The 19,588-nt window shown below is 66.6% G+C and overlaps 2 protein-coding genes across 2 annotated transcripts in view; both read right to left on the bottom strand.

The window, feature by feature from the left end:
* LOC128898472 (glycerol-3-phosphate acyltransferase 3-like) overlaps nt 1–9,866 on the bottom strand; it is a 48,778-nt gene extending 38,912 nt beyond the window's left edge. Inside the window, exon 1 of the mRNA XM_054172528.1 lies at nt 9,716–9,866. Within this exon, the coding sequence (XP_054028503.1) occupies nt 9,716–9,859 (144 nt within the window). The 5' untranslated portion in view covers nt 9,860–9,866. The remainder of the gene's footprint in view (nt 1–9,715) is intronic.
* A 5,416-nt stretch (nt 9,867–15,282) lies between these two features.
* LOC128898471 (glycerol-3-phosphate acyltransferase 3-like) overlaps nt 15,283–19,588 on the bottom strand; it is a 45,984-nt gene continuing 41,678 nt past the window's right edge. Inside the window, exons 13-14 of the mRNA XM_054172527.1 lie at nt 16,724–16,803; nt 15,283–15,391 (exon numbers count right to left, since the gene is read on the bottom strand). Of these exons, the coding sequence (XP_054028502.1) occupies nt 15,283–15,391; nt 16,724–16,803 (189 nt within the window). The remainder of the gene's footprint in view (nt 15,392–16,723; nt 16,804–19,588) is intronic.

Raw genomic sequence — 19,588 nt, 5'->3', positions numbered from 1 at the left:
CTTGGCTTCTGGGCTGCCAGGGACCATCCCTTGCCCATGCTGAGCTGCTCCTCCCCCAGCAGCCTCAGCAGCCTCAGCCCCCAGCCCTGGAGCTGCACAGTGCAGCTCTCAGAGTGTCCTGGAGCTGCCCACAGCAGAGCTGCTCCAGCACACAGCCAGTGGTGTGCTCCAGTGCCCAGCTGCAGGCAGGCCCTGGCCCTGCCCAAGGGCAATGCCAGCAGCTCCCTGGGCTTCAGAGGGGCACAGAGCTGCCAGGGCTGGAAGGGACCCCAAGGCTCATCCAGCCCCAGCCCCCTGCCCTGGGCAGGGACACCTCACACCACAGCAGGTTGCTCACAGCCACCTCCAGCCTGGCTGCAAACACCTCCAGCCAGGAGGCTTCCACCACCTCCCTGGGCAGCCTGGGCCAGGCTCTCACCACCCTCCTGGCCAACAACTTCTTCCTCACAGCCAATCTCCAGCTCCCCACTTCTACTTCTGCTCCAGCCCCCCCACTCCTAGCCCTCCCTCACCCCCTCCAAAGTCCCTCCCCAGCTCTCTTGCAGCCCCCTGCAGCTCCTGGGAGGCCACCAGAAGGTCTCCTGGGAGCCTTCTCCTCTGCAGCCTGCACAACCCCAACTCTCTCAGGCTGTGCTCAGAGCAGCTCCAGCCCTCTGCTCCTCCTCCTGGCCCTGCTCTGGACACCTTCCAGCCCCTCCAGAGCCTTCCTGGCACAGAGGCTGCAGAGCTGGCCCCAGAGCTGCAGCTGTGGGCTCAGCAGAGTGGAGCAGAGGGGCAGAATCCCCTCCCTGGCCCTGCTGGTCCCCCTGCTGCTGCCTGCTGGCTGTGCTGGGAGGCTCAGGCTCCTGCCTGCTGCATGCAGCTCTGCTCCCCAGCCTGCCACGAAGCTTCCCAGCAGTGCTGCAAAGCCTCAGAGCCAGCACCAGAGGGGCTCCAGGAGCTGCTCCCAGGCCCAAGAGGCTTCCTTGACCTTCAGCTCAGTTCCACAGTCCTGCTCCCCCCAGCCCTGCTCCCCCCTGCCCTGCTCCCCCCTGCCCTGCTCTCCCCTGCCCTGCTCCCCCCTGCCCTGCTCTCCCCAGCCCTGCTCCCCCCTGCCCTGCTCCCCCAGCCCTGCTTCCCCCTGCCCTGCTCCCCCCTGCCCTGCTCCCCCCAGCCCTGCTCTCCCTCCAGCCCTGCTCCCCCCTGCCCTGCTCTCCCCCCAGCCCTGCTCCCCCCAGCCCTGCTCTCCCCCCGGCCCTGCTCCCCCTGCCCTGCTCTCAGCTCTCAGCTGCCCTGGGGGCTCAGCTGGGCCCTTCCCTGGCCTCCAGGCAGCCACCTCTGTGCCCCCCAGGCAGCCACCTCTGTGCCCCCCAGACAGCCACCTCTGTGCCCCCCAGACAGCCACCTCTGTGCCCCCAGGCTGCCACTTCTGTGCCCCCCAGGCTGCCACCTCTGTGCCCCCCAGACAGCCACCTCTGTGCCCCCAGACAGCCACCTCTGTGCCCCCCAGGCAGCCACCTCTGTGCCCCCAGCCTGCTCAGGGAGCTGCCCCAGCAAGGTCTGGGAGCCCCTGGCAGGGAGGTGCTGCAGGGCCACAGCTCTTGCTGGCAGGAGAGGGCAACCCCAGAGCTGCTCTGGGAGCTGCAGGAGGGGCAGGGGGTGCTGGGGCTCAGAGGGCAAGAGGCAGCTGCTGCCCTTCCCTCGCAGGGCACAAGGCCAGGGGGCAGGGAGGAAGCTCTGCAGGGTGTCCCTGGGCAGCAGCAGAGCAGAGGGTGCAGGGCAGTGGCCCTGGGGGCTGGGGGGGGAGGCTGGCATCAAAGAGGCACAGCCAAGGAGAAAGGGGGAGAAGAATGCCCCATGGGATGGGCTGAGGTGAGAAGGCCTTTGAGAGCATCCAGCCCAAGCATCCTCTGCCCCTGCCCAGGCTGGGGCTGAGCCATGGCCTCAGCACCACAGCTCTGCAACCCCTCCAGGGATGAGCATCCAACCCCCTCCCTGGGCAGCCTGGGCCAGGCTTGCAGAACCCTTGCAGGGAAGAAGTTTCTTCTCCTCTCCACCCTGAGCCTCCCCTGGGGCAGCCTGAGGCCATTGCCTCTCCTCCTGGCCCTTGTTCCTGGGGAGCAGAGCCCAACCCCCCCTGGCTGCAGCCTCCTCTCAGGGAGCTGCAGAGAGCAAGGAGGTCTCCCTCAGCCTCCTCTGCTCCACACTCCCCACCCCCAGCTCCCTCAGCTGCTCCTCCCCAGCCCTCTTCCCTGCTGGAGCCTGCTTGGATTCTGGGAATCTCATGGATCAGGGGGAGGAGGTTGGCAGAGGACTAAGGACTGGCTTGGTGTGGCCTCTGGTGGATGCTTGCTCCTGAGAGTGCCCTGAGGTCAGGAATGGAGCAGGGGAGGCTGCATGGAGCAGGGGAGGCTGCTGCTTGCTGGGCTGCATGGAGAGGCTGCTGCTTGCTGGGCTGCATGCAGCAGGGGGAGGCTGTTGCTTGCTGGGCTGCATGGAGAGGCTGCTGCTTGCTGGGCTGCATGCAGCAGGGGGAGGCTGCTGCTTGCTGGGCTGCATGGAGAGGCTGCTGCTTGCTGGGCTGCATGGAGCAGGGGGAGGCAGCTGCTTGCTGGGCTGCATGCAGCAGGGGGAGGCTGCTGCTTGCTGGGCTGCATGGAGAGGCTGCTGCTTGCTGGGCTGCATGGAGCAGGGGGAGGCAGCTGCTTGCTGGGCTGCATGGAGCAGGGGAGGCAGCTGCTTGCTGGGCTGCATGCAGCAGGGGGAGGCAGCTGCTTGCTGGGCTGCATGCAGCAGGGGGAGGCAGCTGCTTGCTGGGCTGCATGCAGCAGGGGGAGGCTGCTGCTTGCTGGGCTGCATGCAGCAGGGGGAGGCAGCTGCTTGCTGGGCTGCATGGAGCAGGGGAGGCAGCTGCTTGCTGGGCTGCATGCAGCAGGGGGAGGCTGCTGCTTGCTGGGCTGCATGCAGCAGGGGGAGGCAGCTGCTTGCTGGGCTGCATGGAGCAGGGGAGGCAGCTGCTTGCTGGGCTGCATGCAGCAGGGGGAGGCTGCTGCTTGCTGGGCTGCATGGAGCAGGGGAGGCTGCTGCTTGCTGGGCTGCATGGAGCAGGGGAGGCAGCTGCTTGCTGGGCTGCATGCAGCAGGGGGAGGCTGCTGCTTGCTGGGCTGCATGCAGCAGGGGGAGGCTGCTGCTTGCTGGGCTGCATGCAGCAGGGGGAGGCTGCTGCTTGCTGGGCTGCCTGCAGCATGCTGAGGTCCCCTGGCAGGCCTGGCTCCAGAAGTCAGACTGCCTCAGCTCCTGAGCTGTGGAGCAGAGGTCAGCAGTCCCCTGGCACACTCTGTGCAACCCTTGCCCCAGATGCCATGCTGGTGCCAAGGCTGTGCCAGTGTCCCTTGGCCTGGGGAGCCATGAGCAGGAGGGGAAGGGTTGGAACTTAGGTGTTCAAGGTCCCTTATCAACCTAAACCATCCTGTGGGGCCACTCCAGCCTCCCTCCTTGCCCCTGAGCCACCCCAGCCCTAGCTGGGAGGTGCTGCAGCTCTCTGGGGCAGAGGGAAGCTGTGGGCAGAGGTCACCCTGCTGGGGAATGTCCTCCTCTGCAGGGGCAGAGAGAGGCAGCTGAGCAGGAGGAACTCCTCTGGCTTCCATCCCCCAGCAGTGCCAGGGAAACAGGAGGAAGCCTGAGGGCTCTGCTGCCCCTCTGCTCTGCCCTGCTGAGGCCACAGCTGCAATCTTGGCTCCAGCTCTGGGCCCCTCAGCTCCAGCAGGAGCTCAGGGAGCTGCTGCAGAGAGCCCAGCCCAGAGGCACAGAGCTGCTGCAGCCAGGGGAACATCTTCCTCCCCAGCAGAGCCTGAGGGAGCTGAGGGCTCTGCAGCTTGCAGAGGAGGAGCCTGAGGGGGAGCTCAGTGCTGGGGAGGAAGCTGTGCAGGGGCAGTGCCCAGGGGCTGGAGCCAGGCTCTGCTGGGGGCTGCCCAGTGCCAGCCCCAGGGGCAGTGGTGGAAGCTGAGCCAGAGGCAGTGCCGTGGGCACAGGAGGAGAATTCTTTCCCTGGGAGGGTGCCAGAGGCCTGGCACAGGCTGCCCAGGGAGGTGGTGGAAGCCTCCTGGCTGGAGGTGTTTGCAGCCAGGCTGGAGGTGGCTGTGAGCAACCTGCTGTGGTGTGAGGTGTCCCTGCCCAGGGCAGGGGGCTGGGGCTGGCTGAGCCTGGAGCTCCCTTCCAGCCCTGGCAGCTCTGTGATTCTTTGATGTCCAACCCCCTGCAGGGCAGGGCACCCAGGGCAGGGCAGAACTCATCCAGCTGGGTCTGGAAGCTCTCCAGAGCAGGAGACTCCACAACCTCTCTGGCAGCCTGCTCCAGGCTCCAGCAGCCTCACCCCAAAGCAGTTTCTCCTCCTGCTGAGGTGGAACCTCCTGGCTCCCAGTCTGTGCCCACTGCCCCTTGGCCTGTCCCAGGGCACCACTGAGCAGAGCCTGGCCCCTGCTGCTTGCCCCCAGCCCTCAGCTCTTTAAACACTAAGTGAGAATGTTCTGTTTCCCCTTCTCATTTCATTCATCCACTGAAGCCACAGCTGAGCAGTTCTGACACCAGGAGACACAGAAGCAAAGGCAGCAGGGTTTGAGCAGGGTGAGGGCACAGGCAGAGGGGCAGCAGGGTTTGAGCAGGGTGAGGGCACAGGCAGAGGGGCAGCAGGGCTTGAGCAGGGTGAGGGCACAGTCAGAGGGGCAGCAGGGTTTGAGCAGGGTGAGGGCACAGGCAGAGGGGCAGCAGGGCTTGAGCAGGGTGAGGGCACAGGCAGAGGGGCAGCAGGGCTTGAGCAGGGTGAGGGCACAGTCAGAGGGGCAGCAGGGTTTGAGCAGGGTGAGGGCACAGGCAGAGGGGCAGCAGGGCTTGAGCAGGGTGAGGGCACAGGCAGAGGGGCAGCAGGGCTTGAGCAGGGTGAGGGCACAGGCAGAGGGGCAGCAGGGCTTGAGCAGGGTGAGGGCACAGGCAGAGGGGCAGCAGGGTTTGAGCAGGGTGAGGGCACAGGCAGAGGGGCAGCAGGGCTTGAGCAGGGTGAGGGCACAGGCAGAGGGGCAGCAGGGCTTGAGCAGGGTGAGGGCACAGGCAGAGGGGCAGCAGGGTTTGAGCAGGGTGAGGGCACAGGCAGAGGGGCAGCAGGGTTTGAGCAGGGTGAGGGCACAGGCAGAGGGGCAGCAGGGTTTGAGCAGGGTGAGGGCACAGGCAGAGGGGCAGCAGGGCTTGAGCAGGGTGAGGGCACAGGCAGAGGGGCAGCAGGGCTTGAGCAGGGTGAGGGCACAGGCAGAGGGGCAGCAGGGCTTGAGCAGGGTGAGGGCACAGGCAGAGGGGCAGCAGGGTTTGAGCAGGGTGAGGGCACAGGCAGAGGGGCAGCAGGGCTTGAGCAGGGTGAGGGCACAGGCAGAGGGGCAGCAGGGCTTGAGCAGGGTGAGGGCACAGGCAGAGGGGCAGCAGGGCTTGAGCAGGGTGAGGGCACAGGCAGAGGGGCAGCAGGGCTTGAGCAGGGTGAGGGCACAGGCAGAGGGGCAGCAGGGCTTGAGCAGGGTGAGGGCACAGGCAGAGGGGCAGCAGGGCTTGAGCAGGGTGAGGGCCAAGGGTCCCTTCCAGCCCTGCCCACTCTGCGGACCAGCAGCTGAGGCCTGTGAGAGGCTCCCAGGCCAAGGGAAGGGGCTGGGCAGCCGCGGGCAGGCTGCTGCCATCCCCTTGCAGCGAGCCCCGCGCCGGCTGCAGCGCAGTTTGGGCCCCCGCAGCCGCTGGCTGCCGCTGGCTCCGAGCCATCGCCGGCGGGAAGCGAATTGACCGAACCCCGAAACACACAGATCAGCGAAGGGAAAGGCAGCGGGGGGGAGGGCTGGCTCGGGCCTCCTGGGGAGGGGGAAGAGCACAAACCGCCCAGGCGAGGCTTTGGTTCAGACGATCCCATTGCCAAGGGCAATTTCTCGTCTATTGACCGGCGGCCGCCGGCTTCGCGGCGCGGAGGGGATTGGCGGCGGCGGCAAATGAGAAGCTGTTGTGACAGCGCAGTGCCAGCGAGGGATGAGATCGGTGCCTGCCGCTCTGCTCGGGTTCAATGAAGTCGCATTGCTGCCCAGGGGGGTTGTGGAGTCTCCCTGCTCTGGAGATGTTCCAACCCCCCTCCCCGGCTGTGTTCTGGGCGCCCTGCGCTGCGCTCTGCAGCTCCCTGCCAGCCCCTCCGGGATGCTGAGAGCCTGCAGCTGGTGTCTGCCCTGGGGAAGTGTGCAGGGCCTGCCCTGCATGGGGAGGTGGCAGAAGGCCCTGCAGGGCAGCAGGGATGTTGCAAGCTGCTGAGCTTTACAGAGCCCTTGCTCAACAGCTCTGTCCTCGGGGCTTGTGCTGGGGCTCAGCCCTCCTGCCACTGCCTGGCATGGGCTCAGAGCTGCAGGAGCAGGGAAAAGACAACCCAGGCACCAGCCCAGCACCAGCCTAGAGATGAGAAGCAAGAAGGGCAGCAGCAGCCTGGGCTGGAGCAGCAGTGGTGTGGGCAGCAGCAGCAGGGCAGGGATTGTGCCCCTGGGCTCAGCACTGGGGAGGCCACAGCTTGAGGGCTGGGCTCAGCTTTGGGCTCCTGGCTGCCAGAAGGAGCTTGAGGAGCTGGAGCAGGGCCAGGGAAGGGCAGGAAAGGTGGGGAAGGGTCTGGGGAAGAGGGCTGGGGAGGAGCAGCTGAGGGAGCTGGGGGTGGGGAGTGTGGAGCAGAGGAGGCTGAGGGAGACCTCCTTGCTCTCTGCAGCTCCCTGAGAGGAGGCTGCAGCCAGGGGGGGTTGGGCTCTGCTCCCCAGGAACAAGGGCCAGGAGGAGAGGCAATGGCCTCAGGCTGCCCCAGGGGAGGCTTAGGTTGGAGAGGAGAAGAAACTTCTTCCCTGCAAGGGTTCTGCAAGCCTGCACTCAGCAGCTTGTCCCTCCCCAGCTCTCCCTGGAGTGGGGACTGGAAAGCTGCTCTGAGGTCTCCCTGGAACCTTCTCCCCTCCAACTGCCCCAGCTCCCTCAGCCTGACCCCAGAGCAGAGCTGCTCCAGGCCTGGGGATGTGGTTTAGTGGCCTTGGGGGTGAGGGTTGGAGCCATTGACCTGAGAGGACTTTCCCAACCCCAAGCAACTCACTGATTCTGCTCTCCAGGCAAGCAGCAAGGACCCCACAGGCATCACAGTGATGCACATGAGCAAGGTCCAGACTGAAAACCTCCCAGCAGAGGGGGAAATTAGACAAAACTAACTCTCCCCAGCCACAGGCTGCTGCCTCTGGCACTGTCCCACTCTCTGCCTCCTGGCAGATTACTTTTCCTCTCCCCACAACTCTTTTGCTGCTTTGGGTTCCCCTCCTGCAGGGAAGAAGCAGAACTGTGATGGGCAGCAGCTCACCTCCCCCAGGCACTGACAACCACCCTTCCCCATCACCACCCTCAGCTTCATCTGCAGTCACAAGTGACCTATGCCCTGCACACAGAGCAGCTCCTTTGCATGGCATTGGCTTCCCCACAGCATCTGCCAGCACAGCCTGGGGGAGGAGGGCAGAGAAAGCAGCCCTGAGGAGAAGGCCGTGGGGGAGCTGGGGAGGGGGAGAAGCTGGCCAGGAGCAGGCAGGGTGAGGCTGCAGCACAGGAGGCCAAGGGCAGCCTGGGCTGCACCCAAAGCAGGGTGGCCAGAGCTGGAGAGAGGGATCCTGCCCCTCTGCTCTGCCCTGGGGAGACCTCACCTGCAGGGCTGGGGCCAGCTCTGGAGCCCTCAGCACAGGAGGGAGCTGGAGCTGAGGGAGAGGCTCCAGAGGAGGCCAGCAAGGTGCTGAGGGGCTTGGAGCAGCTCTGCTGTGGGGCCAGGCTGAGGGAGCTGGGGGTGTTGAGCCTGCAGAAGAGAAGGCTGCAGGCAGAGCCCAGAGCAGCTGCCAGTCCCTGCAGGGGCTGCAAGCAGGCTGCAGAGGGACTGCTGCCAAAGGGCTGCAGGGACAGCCCCAGGGGCAATGGGTTGAGATGAGAGCAGAGCAGCTGGAGCTTGGATGTGAGGAACAAGTTGTGCCCCAGGAGGCTGCTGGAAGCCTGCAAGAGGTTGCCCAGGGAGGTGGTTGTGGCCCCATGGCTGGAGAGCTTGCAGGGGAGGCTGGAGAGGGCTCTGGGCAAGCTGCTGCAGGGGAGGATGTCCCTGCTGAGGGCAGGGGCTTGGCCTGCAGGGGCTCTGCAGCTCCCTTCCAGCCCAGAGCTCTCGGTGACGATGGCAGCCGAGGTGTGGGGCAGGCTGTGCTCAGCCTCAGCCACATCTCCCAGCGGCGGCAGCACTCCTGGCACCGCCGTCGCAGGCCCTGGGCAGGCTGCCAGACGTCGATGCCCTCGGGAAGCTGTCCCAGCGCTGCCCTGCCCGTGGGGAAGTGCCGACACGGAGCCAGCCGCGCCCGGGCACGGCGCAGCCTCGGGAGGCAGCTTCCACCTCTCACCCCTGGCGGTTCAGCCGGAGCCAAACTCGAGGCTGCACAACCCCTGAACCCCCAGGGGTTTAGTCTGCTGCCTAAGGGCTTCGGCTCCAAAGCCACAGCAGTGGCCCTGCCTCGGCAGCAGGGCTGGGCTCGATGGCCCCCAGAGGTCACAGAACTGCCAGGGCTGGGAGGGACCCCCAGGCTCAGCCAGCCCCAGCCCCCTGCCCTGGGCAGGGACACCTCACACCACAGCAGGTTGCTCACAGCCACCTCCAGCCTGGCTGCAAACACCTCCAGCCAGGAGGCTTCCACCACCTCCCTGGGGAGCCTGGGCCAGGCTCTCACCACCCTCCTGGCCAACAACTTCTTCCTCACAGCCAAGCTCCAGCTCCCCACTTCTACTTCTGCTCCAGCCCCCCAACTCCTAGCCCTCCCTCACCCCCTCCAAAGTCCCTCCCCAGCTCTCTTGCAGCCCCCTGCAGCTCCTGGGAGGCCACCAGAAGGTCTCCTGGGAGCCTTCTCCTCTGCAGCCTGCACAACCCCAACTCTCTCAGGCTGTGCTCAGAGCAGCTCCAGCCCTCTGCTCCTCCTCCTGGCCCTGCTCTGGACACCTTCCAGCCCCTCCAGAGCCTTCCTGGCACAGAGGCTGCAGAGCTGGCCCCAGAGCTGCAGCTGTGGGCTCAGCAGAGTGGAGCAGAGGGGCAGAATCCCCTCCCTGGCCCTGCTGGGTCCCTTCCGACCTCTACCGCGCTGTAGTTGTGGGACCCGCCGGCAGGCAGGACATCTCCTACCCCCCAACCTGGGTAGGGGGCCAGCGGCTCCCCGGGGCTGCCCGGCAGTCGCAGCCGCCCCCTCGCCGCACAGCTGCCCGCGGAGCCCCCCGCCCGCTGCGGGAGCCGCTCCCGGCCGGGGCGCGGCGGCAGGCGGCGGAGCGGCGGCAGGCGGCGGCAGGCGGCGGCGGAGCGGCGGCGGCGGAGCGGCGGCGGAGCGGCGGCGGAGCGGCGGCGGAGCGGCGGCGGAGCGGCGGCGGAGCGGCGGCGGAGCGGCGGCGGAGCGGCGGCGGAGCGGCGGCCACGCATCCCCCGGCCGGGGCGAACCGCGCTGGGCGCCGCGCAGCCTCCGCGCCCAGCGGCATCGCCGGAGGGCAGCGGCCGCGGCCAGGGCTGAGGGCAGCCGCCGGGGCCAGGGCTGAGGGCAGCCGTGCGCAGCCCCCCCCGGGGGCGGGAGGCTGTGCCCCAGCGTCACGCCGGGCGACCCCCGGAGCCCCACGCCCGCACGGAGGGGACCGAGCGGCTCCCACCTACCTCCAGCGTCTTCACCAGCAGCCGCACGTAGGCCTCCGAGATGCCCAGCGAGATGCCCAGCGCCGAGGGCAGCACGACGAGGGCGAACAGCAGCGCCAGCCAGACGGCGCCCAGCCGCAGCGCCGCCCACCCCCACTCCTCCATGGCTGCCCGCAGCCCCCAGCGACACCCCCGCGGCCGCCGGCACCCCGCCGCCGCCGCTCGCCCGCCCTATAGCCCCGCGGCTGCCACCGACCCGCCCCGGGGCCGGGCAAGGGCGGCCGCGGCTGGCAGCGCCGCCCCGCTGCTCCCTGCCGTTAAAGGCACAGGGCAGGGCTGCTGCCCGGGACCGGGGGCACCGCGGAGTCATAGAGCAGGGAGTCCGGGAACGTGGAATCGTAGAACAGGGAGACACAGGCTGAGAGAACTGGGGTTGTGTAGGCTGCAGAGGAGAAGGCTCCCAGGAGACCTTCTGGTGGCCTCCCAGGAGCTGCAGGGGGCTGCAAGAGAGCTGGGGAGGGACTTTGGAGGGGGTGAGGGAGGGATAGGGGTCTGGGACACCTCTGAGGGGGGCAGGAATCAGGCCTGGGACAGAAAGCCAGCAATGGGCACTGGCAGCCCAGAAGGCCAAGGGCAGCTGAGCTGAGCCTTCTGGGCTGCCAGTGCCCATTGCCAGAGGTGGAGGGAGAGGATCCTGCCCCTCTGCTCTGGGGGGTGAGGGAGGGACAGGACTGGGGGGGCTGGAGCAGAAGTAGAAGTGGGGAGCTGGAGCTTGGCTGTGAGGAAGAAGTTGTTGGCCAGGAGGGTGGTGAGAGCCTGGCCCAGGCTGCCCAGGGAGGTGGTGGAAGCCTCCTGGCTGGAGGTGTTTGCAGCCAGGCTGGAGGTGGCTGTGAGCAACCTGCTGTGGTGTGAGGTGTCCCTGCCCATGGCAGGGGGCTGGGGCTGGATGACCTTTAAGGTCCCTTCCAGCCCAGACTGTGGCTCTGTGAGTGGTGCAGTGAATCCCTGGGCTGGATGGAGCCAGAGCCTCTGAAGGCCATTCTGGGTTTGCTGCTGCAGCTGGAGCTGTCCCTGCTCATTCCAGAGGCCTTTTGAGGCTCTCTTCCACCCTGCCTCATTCTGTGCTGGTCTGAAGCAAGGCTCAGCAGAGCTGGGGCTTACCCCCAGCTGGCAGTGCAGCACTAAGGGCAACAAGGCTGGGGAGGGGTCTGGGGCACAAGGTGGAAGCCTCACCCTTGGAGGTGTTTGCAGCCAGGCTGGAGGTGGCTGTGAGCAACCTGCTGTGGTGTGAGGTGTCCCTGCCCAGGGCAGGGGGCTGGGGCTGGCTGAGCCTTGAGCTCCCTTCCAGCCCTGCCAGCTCTGTGAGTCTGTGGCTTGTCTGGGTTGGACAAGGCTCTGAGGTCCTCCAGCCCAGCTGCCAGCCTGACCCCACCATCGCTGGAGCCTTGCCAGAGGCATCCTTTTGGAAGCAGGGTCTGGGGAGATGAGGCTCTGCCTTGGGAGCCGATGCCTGGGGGCAGGAGAGCAGCTAAAGGTCTAAAGAGTGGAGGCCATGAGGATGGGGCTGGGTGATTTCAGTGGTGCCCAGTGAGGGGAAGAGGCACAAACTGGAGCACAGGAGGCTTTGCATGGCCGTGAGGAATAACTTCTGAAGGTGCTGGAGCCCTGGAGCAGGCTGCCCAGAGAGGTTCTGCAGTCCCCATCTCTCTGCCTGGGCACTCTGATCCTGGGTGACCTGAGGCTGGGTGAAGCCTGCTGGAGCAGGGGTGTTGGATGCTCTCCAGAGGTCCCTTTCACCCCTGCCTTGCTGGGGTTGCATGAAGAGCAGGCCGTGGCCACACTAAAATCTCCTGGTGTAGGTGAGCAGAGCTGCAGGGGAGGGCAGCAGCACTGCCCCAGGGCCAGGCTGTGCTTCCTGGCAGGTGCATGGGCAGGAGAGCCACAGAATCATGGAGCCATGAGGGTTGGAAAAGCCTCCTCAGATCATCCAGTCCAACCTTCTGCCCAGCACCTCCATGGCCAACACCAGACCATGGCCCCAGGTGCCACATCCAATCACTTTCTGAACACCGTGATGGTGTGACTCCACCACCTCCCTGGGCAGCCTCTGCCAGGCCCTGACCACTCTGGCAGCAGAGAAATTCTTCCTCCTCTCCAACCTAAGCCTCTCCTGGCACAGCTTCAGGCCATTGCCTCTCCTTCTATCACCTGAGAGTGGGGAGCAGAGCCCAACCCCACCTAGCTCCAGCCTCCTCTCAGGGAGCTGTGTCACAGTACTTGGGAGCTTGGAAGGGACCTCCAGAGCTCATCCAGTCCAACCCCTGCTAGAGCAGGGCACCCAGGGCAGGGCACCCAGAGCAGGGCACCCAGGGCAGGGCACCCAGAGCAGGGCACCCAGGGCAGGGCACCCAGGGCAGGGCACCCAGGGCACACCCAGGGGGGTTGGAAGCTCTCCAGAGCAGGAGGCTCCACAACCTCTCTGGCTGCCTGCTCCAGGCTCCAGCAGCCTCACCCCAAAGCAGTTTCTCCTCCTGCTGAGGTGGAACCTCCTGGCTCCCAGTCTGTGCCCACTGCCCCTTGGCCTGTCCCAGGGCACCACTGAGCAGAGCCTGGCCCCTGCTGCTTGCCCCCCAGCCCTCAGCTCTTGAGAGGCATTGCTCAGCTCCCTCTCAGCCTTCTCCTCTCCAGGCTAACCACCCCCAGGGCTCTCAGCCTCTCTGCACAGGGGAGATGCTCAGGTCCCCAACTCCTCCTCCTGGCTCTCCCTTGGACTCTCAGGAGCTGCAGAGAGCAAGGAGGTCTCCCTCAGCCTCCTCTGCTCCACACTCCCCACCCAGCTGGCTCTTCTCTGCCCAGCCTGCTGACCTGCAGAGCCCCACAGCTCCCTGCCCGTGCCAGGTGGCCTTTGTCTCCTCAGGAGACAGAGCTCTGCCCCCTTGCCTGCTGATAAGCAGGGTTCAGATTCCTTCCAGCACTGCCTTCTGTTTGTTTGCTCTGTGGCCTGTCAGCACAAGCAGCCTCTTAACCCTGCTGCTGCCACCCAGCCTGGGCACCCCAGCTGCACTGCTGGCACCAGAGCCACACTGGCAGGTGGGCGAGAGCGTGGCTCTGCTGGAGGGCATGGAGCTGGTGGCATCAGAGAGGCACTGAGGGTGGAAAAGCTCTCTAAGCCCAACCTCCTGCCCAGCACCTCCTGCCCAGCACCTCCTTCACCACCAGGCCATGTCCCAGAGCTTCCACAGCTGGCTGGAACACCTCCAGGCATGGGGACTCCACCACCCCCCTGGGCAGCCTGTGCCAGTCCCTGACCCCTCTGGCAGCAGGAGTCCTTCTCCTCAGGGCTGCTTTCTCTGCCCTCCTCCCCCAGGCTGTGCTGGCAGTGAGGATTGTCCCAGCCCAGGGCCAGGACCCTGCCCTTGCTCTGGTTGAGCCTCAGCAGCTTCCCCTGGCACCACCTCTGCAGCCTGCCCAGGGCCCTCTGGATGCCCTCCTGTCCCTCTGGCCCATGGACAGCACCACTCAGCCTGGTGCCAGCTGCACACTGCTGCTGCTGCCTGCAGCCTGCTGCCTGCAGCACTGACAAAACATCCCCAGAAGCCAGGCCCCCAGAGGTGCCTTCCAGAGGCCTCTCTGACCAATCTCCATCGGCCAGCAGGAGCTTTGTCCTCGACCTGCACACAGGACCAGAGCTGTTCCCTGCACTGCCCTCAGGGGTGAAGGGCCAGGGCTGGGCTGGGCGCTAAAGGAGTGCCAGAGGCTCCCCAGGGAGCTCTCTGCTTCCCAGAGAGAAGGGAAAGGGAAGGAGGGAGAGAGGCTGCTGGGCTGGGGAAGAAACTAAAGCAGCTGGGATGGAAAGAGCAAAGCCCTGGGACAGAGGCAGAGACACAAAGCCAGGGGGGAGCCAGCCCCTGAGGGCAAGGAGTCAGCACTGGCACCACTGGTGCTGGGCACAAGTCCAGGCTGGGCTCAGCAGCAGCTGGGAACTGGGCCCAGGAGCTGCATTCTGGAGCTGGGCTCAGGAGCTGCTGGATGGAGATCAGAGGCAGAGGGGACAGAGAGCTCCTGCACAGCAGCCAGGGAGGAAGAGGCCTGGCCCTCAGCTGGCTCCTGAAGATGCCATCCATGGGCTGCAAGCCCTTGTTTGGGGTCCCCTGAGCTGCCTGCTGCTCCCCACAGGTGCCCCAGGTGGCACCCAAGGTGCAGCAGTGCCCTTGGTCTGCAGCCCAGCCCTGGGCAGGAGCTGTGCCAGCAGGTTGTGAGTGCCAGCAGCAGCCCCTGGCTGTGCCACCCTGCCCTGAGCTGCAGGCAGTGCCCCAGTGAGCAGAGCTGGGCAGTGCCAGAACCAGCCCTGGGGCAGCTCAGGGCAGGACAAAGAGGTAATGAGCACAGCTTTAGTGTCCACACCTCCAGCACAGCTGTGCCCCTGGGCACTGCCAACCTGCCAGCCTCACCCCTGAGCCCGGGAAGAGCAGGGAGCAGACCCTCCTGGATGCCAAGCTGAGGCCATGGAGGGCAGGGAGGTGATTCAGGACAGGCAGCAGGGCTCTGCCAGGGGCAGCTCCTGCCTCACCAGCCCAGTGCAGGCACCCCAGGAGCAGCCCTGGGGCTCTGCTGAGCTCTCCCCACGTCCCCAGGGGCTGGCTGGAGGTGAAGCAGGAGGAGAGGCTGAGGGAGCTGGGGTTGCTCAGCCTGGAGGAGGCTCAGGGGAGACCTTCTTGCTCTCTGCAGCTCCCTGCAGGGAGGTTGCAGCCAGTTGGGGGTTGGTCTTTTCCGCCAGGCCCCCAGCCCCAGAACAAGAGGACACAGTCTCAAGCTGTGCCAGGCTGGAGGGGAGGAGAAAGTTCTTCCCAGCACCCCCTGCCCCTCCTGCAGCTCCCAGAGCAGCTCTGGGGTTGCCCTCTCCTGCCAGCAAGAGCTGTGGCCCTGCAGCACCTCCCTGCCAGGGGCTCCCAGACCTTGCTGGGGCAGCTCCCTGAGCAGGCTGGGGGCACAGAGGTGGCTGCCTGGGGGGCACAGAGGTGGCAGCCTGGGGGCACAGAGGTGGCTGCCTGGGGGCACAGAGGTGGCAGCCTGGGGGGCACAGAGGTGGCTGCCTGGGGGGCACAGAGGTGGCTGCCTGGGGGGCACAGAGGTGGCTGCCTGGGGGCACAGAGGTGGCTGCCTGGGGGGCACAGAGGTGGCAGCCTGGGGGGCACAGAGGTGGCAGCCTGGGGGCACAGAGGTGGCTGCCTGGGGGCACAGAGGTGGCAGCCTGGGGGCACAGAGGTGGCTGCCTGGGGGCCAGGGAAGGGCCCAGCTGAGCCCCCAGGGCAGCTGAGAGCTCTTTCCCCAGGGTCCTGTCGTGAACCTCAGAGACTTTATTGCAGCTTCTGCTCAGGCAGCCTCTGGGAGGCCTCTCCCAGGGCCTGGGGGCAGCTCCTCTGGGGGCAGCAGTGTCCTCCTGGCCCCCCCAGTCCATCCCCCAGGCTCTCCCTGCTGGGGCACAGGCAGATGACCTCCCGAGGGCAGAGGCAGACCTGTCAGGCTGAGCAGCAAAAACAGGAGCCCAGAGCCCCTGCTGGGATGCAGCCAGGGAGGGTGAAGAGCACTCAGCAGGCACTGCCCTTGCCCCCAGCTCCCAGCAGGACCTGGCAGTACTGCTTCTGCTGCTCTTCCTTGAAAGACTCTTTGACCTTCTTCCTTTTCAGGCCTCCATCCCTGCAAGAGACAAAGGAGGCAGCTGGGGGCTCCCTCAGGGAGAGGCTGCAGCCTTCACATCCCCCCCCAGAGCAGTGCTCAGGGCCAGAGGAGCTGCAGCACTTGGGGCAGGAGAAGGCTCTGCCCCCACTCAAAGGCTTCCTCTGGCACCGGTGCTGCTCCCCAGGGCTCTGCAGTGTCCTCAGCAGTGAGCTGGAGAGGGGGATGGAGGCAGCCTGCACCCAGCTGGGTGGCAGTGAGGAGCTGCTGGAGGGCAGGAAGGCTCTGCAGAGGCCCCAGGCCAGGCTGCAGCCAGGGCTGAGCTCAGCTGCAGGAGGCTCAACAAGGCCAAGGGCTGGGGCCTGAACCTGGGGCACAGCCACCCCAGGAAGGCTGCAGGCTGGGGGCAGAGGGGCTGGAAAGTGGGCAGCAGAGCAAGCCCTGGGGGTGCTGGGTGGCAGCAGCTGGAGAGCAGGCAGGGGGTGGGCAGGGGGGCAAGGAGGGCAGCAGCAGCCTGGGCTGGAGCAGCAGTGGTGTGGGCAGCAGGAGCAGGGCAGGGATTGTGCCCCTGGGCTCAGCACTGGGGAGGCCACAGCTTGAGGGCTGGGCTCAGCTTTGGGCTCCTGGCTGCCAGAAGGAGCTTGAGGAGCTGGAGCAGGGCCAGGGAAGGGCAGGAAAGGTGGGGAAGGGTCTGGGGAAGAGGGCTGGGGAGGAGCAGCTGAGGGAGCTGGGGGTGGGGAGTGTGGAGCAGAGGAGGCTGAGGGAGACCTCCTTGCTCTCTGCAGCTCCCTGAGAGGAGGCTGCAGCCAGGGGGGGTTGGGCTCTGCTCCCCAGGAACAAGGGCCAGGAGGAGAGGCAATGGCCTCAGGCTGCCCCAGGGGAGGCTCAGGTTGGAGAGGAGGAAGAATCTCTCTGCTACCAGAGTGGTCAGGGCCTGGCAGAGGCTGCCCAGGGAGGTGATGCAGTCCCCATGCCTGGAGGTGCTGCAGCAAGCTGTGCCCATGGCACCTGGGGCCAGGGCTTGGTGCCCATGGGGGTGCTGGGTTGGTGCTGGACTGGGTGCCCTTGGAGACCTTCTCCAACCCACCCAGGTCTGTGGCTCCATGCTGCCTTTCCTTTCCCCCCACCCCTTCCTGCAGGCTTCCTCCTCCCCCCCAGCTCTGCTTCTCCTCTCTGTGCACATTCATCTCTTTGCCCCAGCCCAAGGCAGATCCTCCTGGCTCTGAGCCCCTGCTGGGCTGCAGCCCGAGCCAAGCAGAACCGAGGGAAGCTTTGGGAGGCTGCAGGCTGAGGTTCCAGGGCAGGGCAGAGCCAGGGAGGCTGTGCAGGGCCCCTGGAGGTGCTGCTCCTTACCAGGGCAGCACAGCCATGCCCCCCCGGGCAGCGATGGCAGCCTTCACCCTGTTGGCAAAGTGCACAGCATCCTCTTCCTCCTGCAGAGAGAAGCAGCAGGCACTGACCCCCCCCCGGGCCCCCCTGAGGGTGTTTCCTCCATGGCTCACCTCCAGAGCACAGAGCTTTGGGGTTACAGCAGCTCCCACCCGGGCAAACCCTGCCAGCAGGAGCTTCAGGAATGGTTCTGTCAGCCAGAGAGGTGCCAGAGGCTCAGGGCCCTCTCACCCTGCTCCCTGCCCTGTGCCAGGGCTGAAGGAAGCCATCCAGAGAGGTGCCAGAGGCTCAGGACCCTCTCACCCTGCTCCCTGCCCTGTGCCAGGGCTGGAGAAACCATCCAGAGAGGTGCCAGAGGCTCAGGGCCCTCTCCTCCTGCTCCCTGCCCTGTGCCAGGGCTGGAGAAACCATCCAGAGAGGTGCCAGAGGCTCAGGACCCTCTCACCCTGCTCCCTGCCCTGTGCCAGGGCTGGAGAAACCATCCAGAGAGGTGCCAGAGGCTCAGGGCCCTCTCACCCTGCTCCCTGCCCTGTGCCAGGGCTGGAGAAACCATCCAGAGAGGTGCCAGAGGCTCAGGACCCTCTCACCCTGCTCCCTGCCCTGTGCCAGGGCTGGAGGAAGCCATCCAGAGAGGTGCCAGAGGCTCAGGGCTCTCTCCTCCTGCTCCCTGCCCTGTGCCAGGGCTGGAGAAACCATCCAGAGAGGTGCCAGAGGCTCAGGGCCCTCTCACCCTGCTCCCTGCCCTGTGCCAGGGCTGGAGGAAGGCTGAAGGAGCTGGGGAGGGTTAGGCTGGAGGAGAGGAGGCTGAGGGAGACCTCCTGGCTGCCTGCAGCTCCCTGGGAGGAGGCTGTGCAGAGGCTGCTGCTGCTCTCTGCTCCCAGGGCAGCAGTGGCAGAAGGAGAGGGCACAGCCTCAGGCTGCAGCAGGGCAGGCTCAGGCTGGGCAGCAGGGAGAATCTTTGCCCAGGCAGAGTGGTCAGGCAGGGGCAGAGGCTGCCCAGGGAGCTGGTGGAGCCCCCAGGCCTGCAGGGGTTGTTGGGCTGTGGGGCTGGGGGCTGTGGCTCAGGGCTGAGCCTTGCAGGGCAGGGCTCAGGGAGCTCCTGTCCCAGGCTGAGTGCCTCTGTGGGGCTGTGCACTGTGCCCTGCAGGGCAGGCTCCGCTGCTCCTGGGCAGGGCTCTTGGGCTGACTCCATCTGGGGCCCAGAAGAGCCAAGTGTGAGGCTCTGTGGTCTCTGGGGGCAATCTCAGACAGCCCCCAGCTGGAGTCCCAGGTCTGGCTGGAACTGGGGGGGAAGGAGAGAGAAGGAAGGGGGGGGAAGGAGAGGGAAGGGATGGAAAGGGGGGGAAGGAGAGGGAAGGAAGGGGGGGAAGGAGAGGGAAGGAAGGGGGGGAAGGAGAGGGGAGGGAGGGGGGGAAGGAGAGGGGAGGGAGGGGGAGGAAGGAGAGGGAAGGAAGGGGGAGGAAGGAGAGGGAAGGAAGGGGGAGGAAGGAGAGGGAAGGAAGGGGGAGGAAGGAGAGGGAAGGAAGGGGGAGGAAGGAGAGGGAAGGAAGGGGGAGGAAGGAGAGGGAAGGAAGGGGGAGGAAGGAGAGGGAAGGAAGGGGGAGGAAGGAGAGGGAAGGGGGGAAGGAGAGGGAAGGGGGGGAGGGAGAGGGAAGGGGGGGAGGGAGAGGGAAGGGGGGGGAGGGAGAGGGACGGGGGGGAGGGAGAAGGAAGGGGGGGGAGGGAGAAGGAAGGGGGGAGGGAGAAGGAAGGGGGGGAGGGAGAAGGAAGGGGGGGAGGGAGAGGGAAGGAGAGGGAAGGGGGGGAGGGAGAGGGAAGGAGAGGGAAGGGGGGGATGGAGAGGGAAGGGGGGGGGGGGGGAAGGAAAGGGAAGGGGGGGGGGAGAGGGAAGGAGAGGGAAGGGGGGGAGGGAGAGGGAAGGGGGGAGGGGGGGAGGGAGAGGGAAGGGGGGAGGGAGAGGGAAGGGGGGGAAGGAGAGGGAAGGGGGGGAAGGGGGGGAAGGAGAGGGGAGGGAGGGGGGGAAGGAGAGGGGAGGGAGGGGGGGAGGAGAGGGGAGGAAGGGGGGGGAAGGAGAGGGGAGGAAGGGGGGGGAAGGAGAGGGAAGGAAGGGGGGGGAGGAGAGGGAAGGAAGGGGGGGGAAGGAGAGGGAAGGAAGGGGGGGGGAAGTCGAGGGAAGGAAGGGGGGGTGAAGGAGAGGGAAGGAAGGGGGGGGAAGGAGAGGGAAGGAAGGGGGGGGAAGGAGAGGGAAGGAAGGGGGAGGAAGGAGAGGGAAGGAAGGGGGGGGAGGAGAGGGAAGGAAGGGGGGGGAAGGAGAGGGAAGGAAGGGGGGGGAAGGAGAGGGAAGGGGGAGGAAGGAGAGGGAAGGGGGAGGAAGGAGAGGGAAGGGGGAGGAAGGAGAGGGAAGGGGGAGGAAGGAGAGGGAAGGGGGAGGAAGGAGAGGGAAGGGGGGGAGGGAGAGAGAAGGAAGGGGGGGAAGGAGAGAGAAGGAAGGGGGGGAAGGAGAGAGAAGGAAGGGGGAGGGAGAGGGAAGGGAGGGGGGGAAGGAGAGGGAAGGGGGGGGAAGGAGGGGTAGGAAGGGGGGGGGAAGGAGAGGGGAGGGAGGTGAGGGGGAAAGGATGGAGGGGAGGAGGGGAGGGGGAAGGAGGGGAGGGGGAAGGAGGGGAGGGGGAAGGAGGGGAGGGGGAAGGAGGGGAGGGGGAAGGAGGGGAGGGGGACGGAGGGGAGGGGGAAGGAGGGGAGGGGGAAGGAGGGGAGGGGGAAGGAGGGGAGGGGGAAGGAGGGGCGGGGGAAGGAGGGGAGGGGGAAGGAGGGGAAGAGGGGAGGGGCAGC

This window comes from Dryobates pubescens, chromosome 24 (assembly GCF_014839835.1).
Source record: "Dryobates pubescens isolate bDryPub1 chromosome 24, bDryPub1.pri, whole genome shotgun sequence".
Classification (NCBI taxonomy): domain Eukaryota; kingdom Metazoa; phylum Chordata; class Aves; order Piciformes; family Picidae; genus Dryobates; species Dryobates pubescens.
The sequence above is the reverse complement of the archived record's forward strand: the minus strand, read 5'-3'. Positions and strand labels throughout refer to the sequence as shown.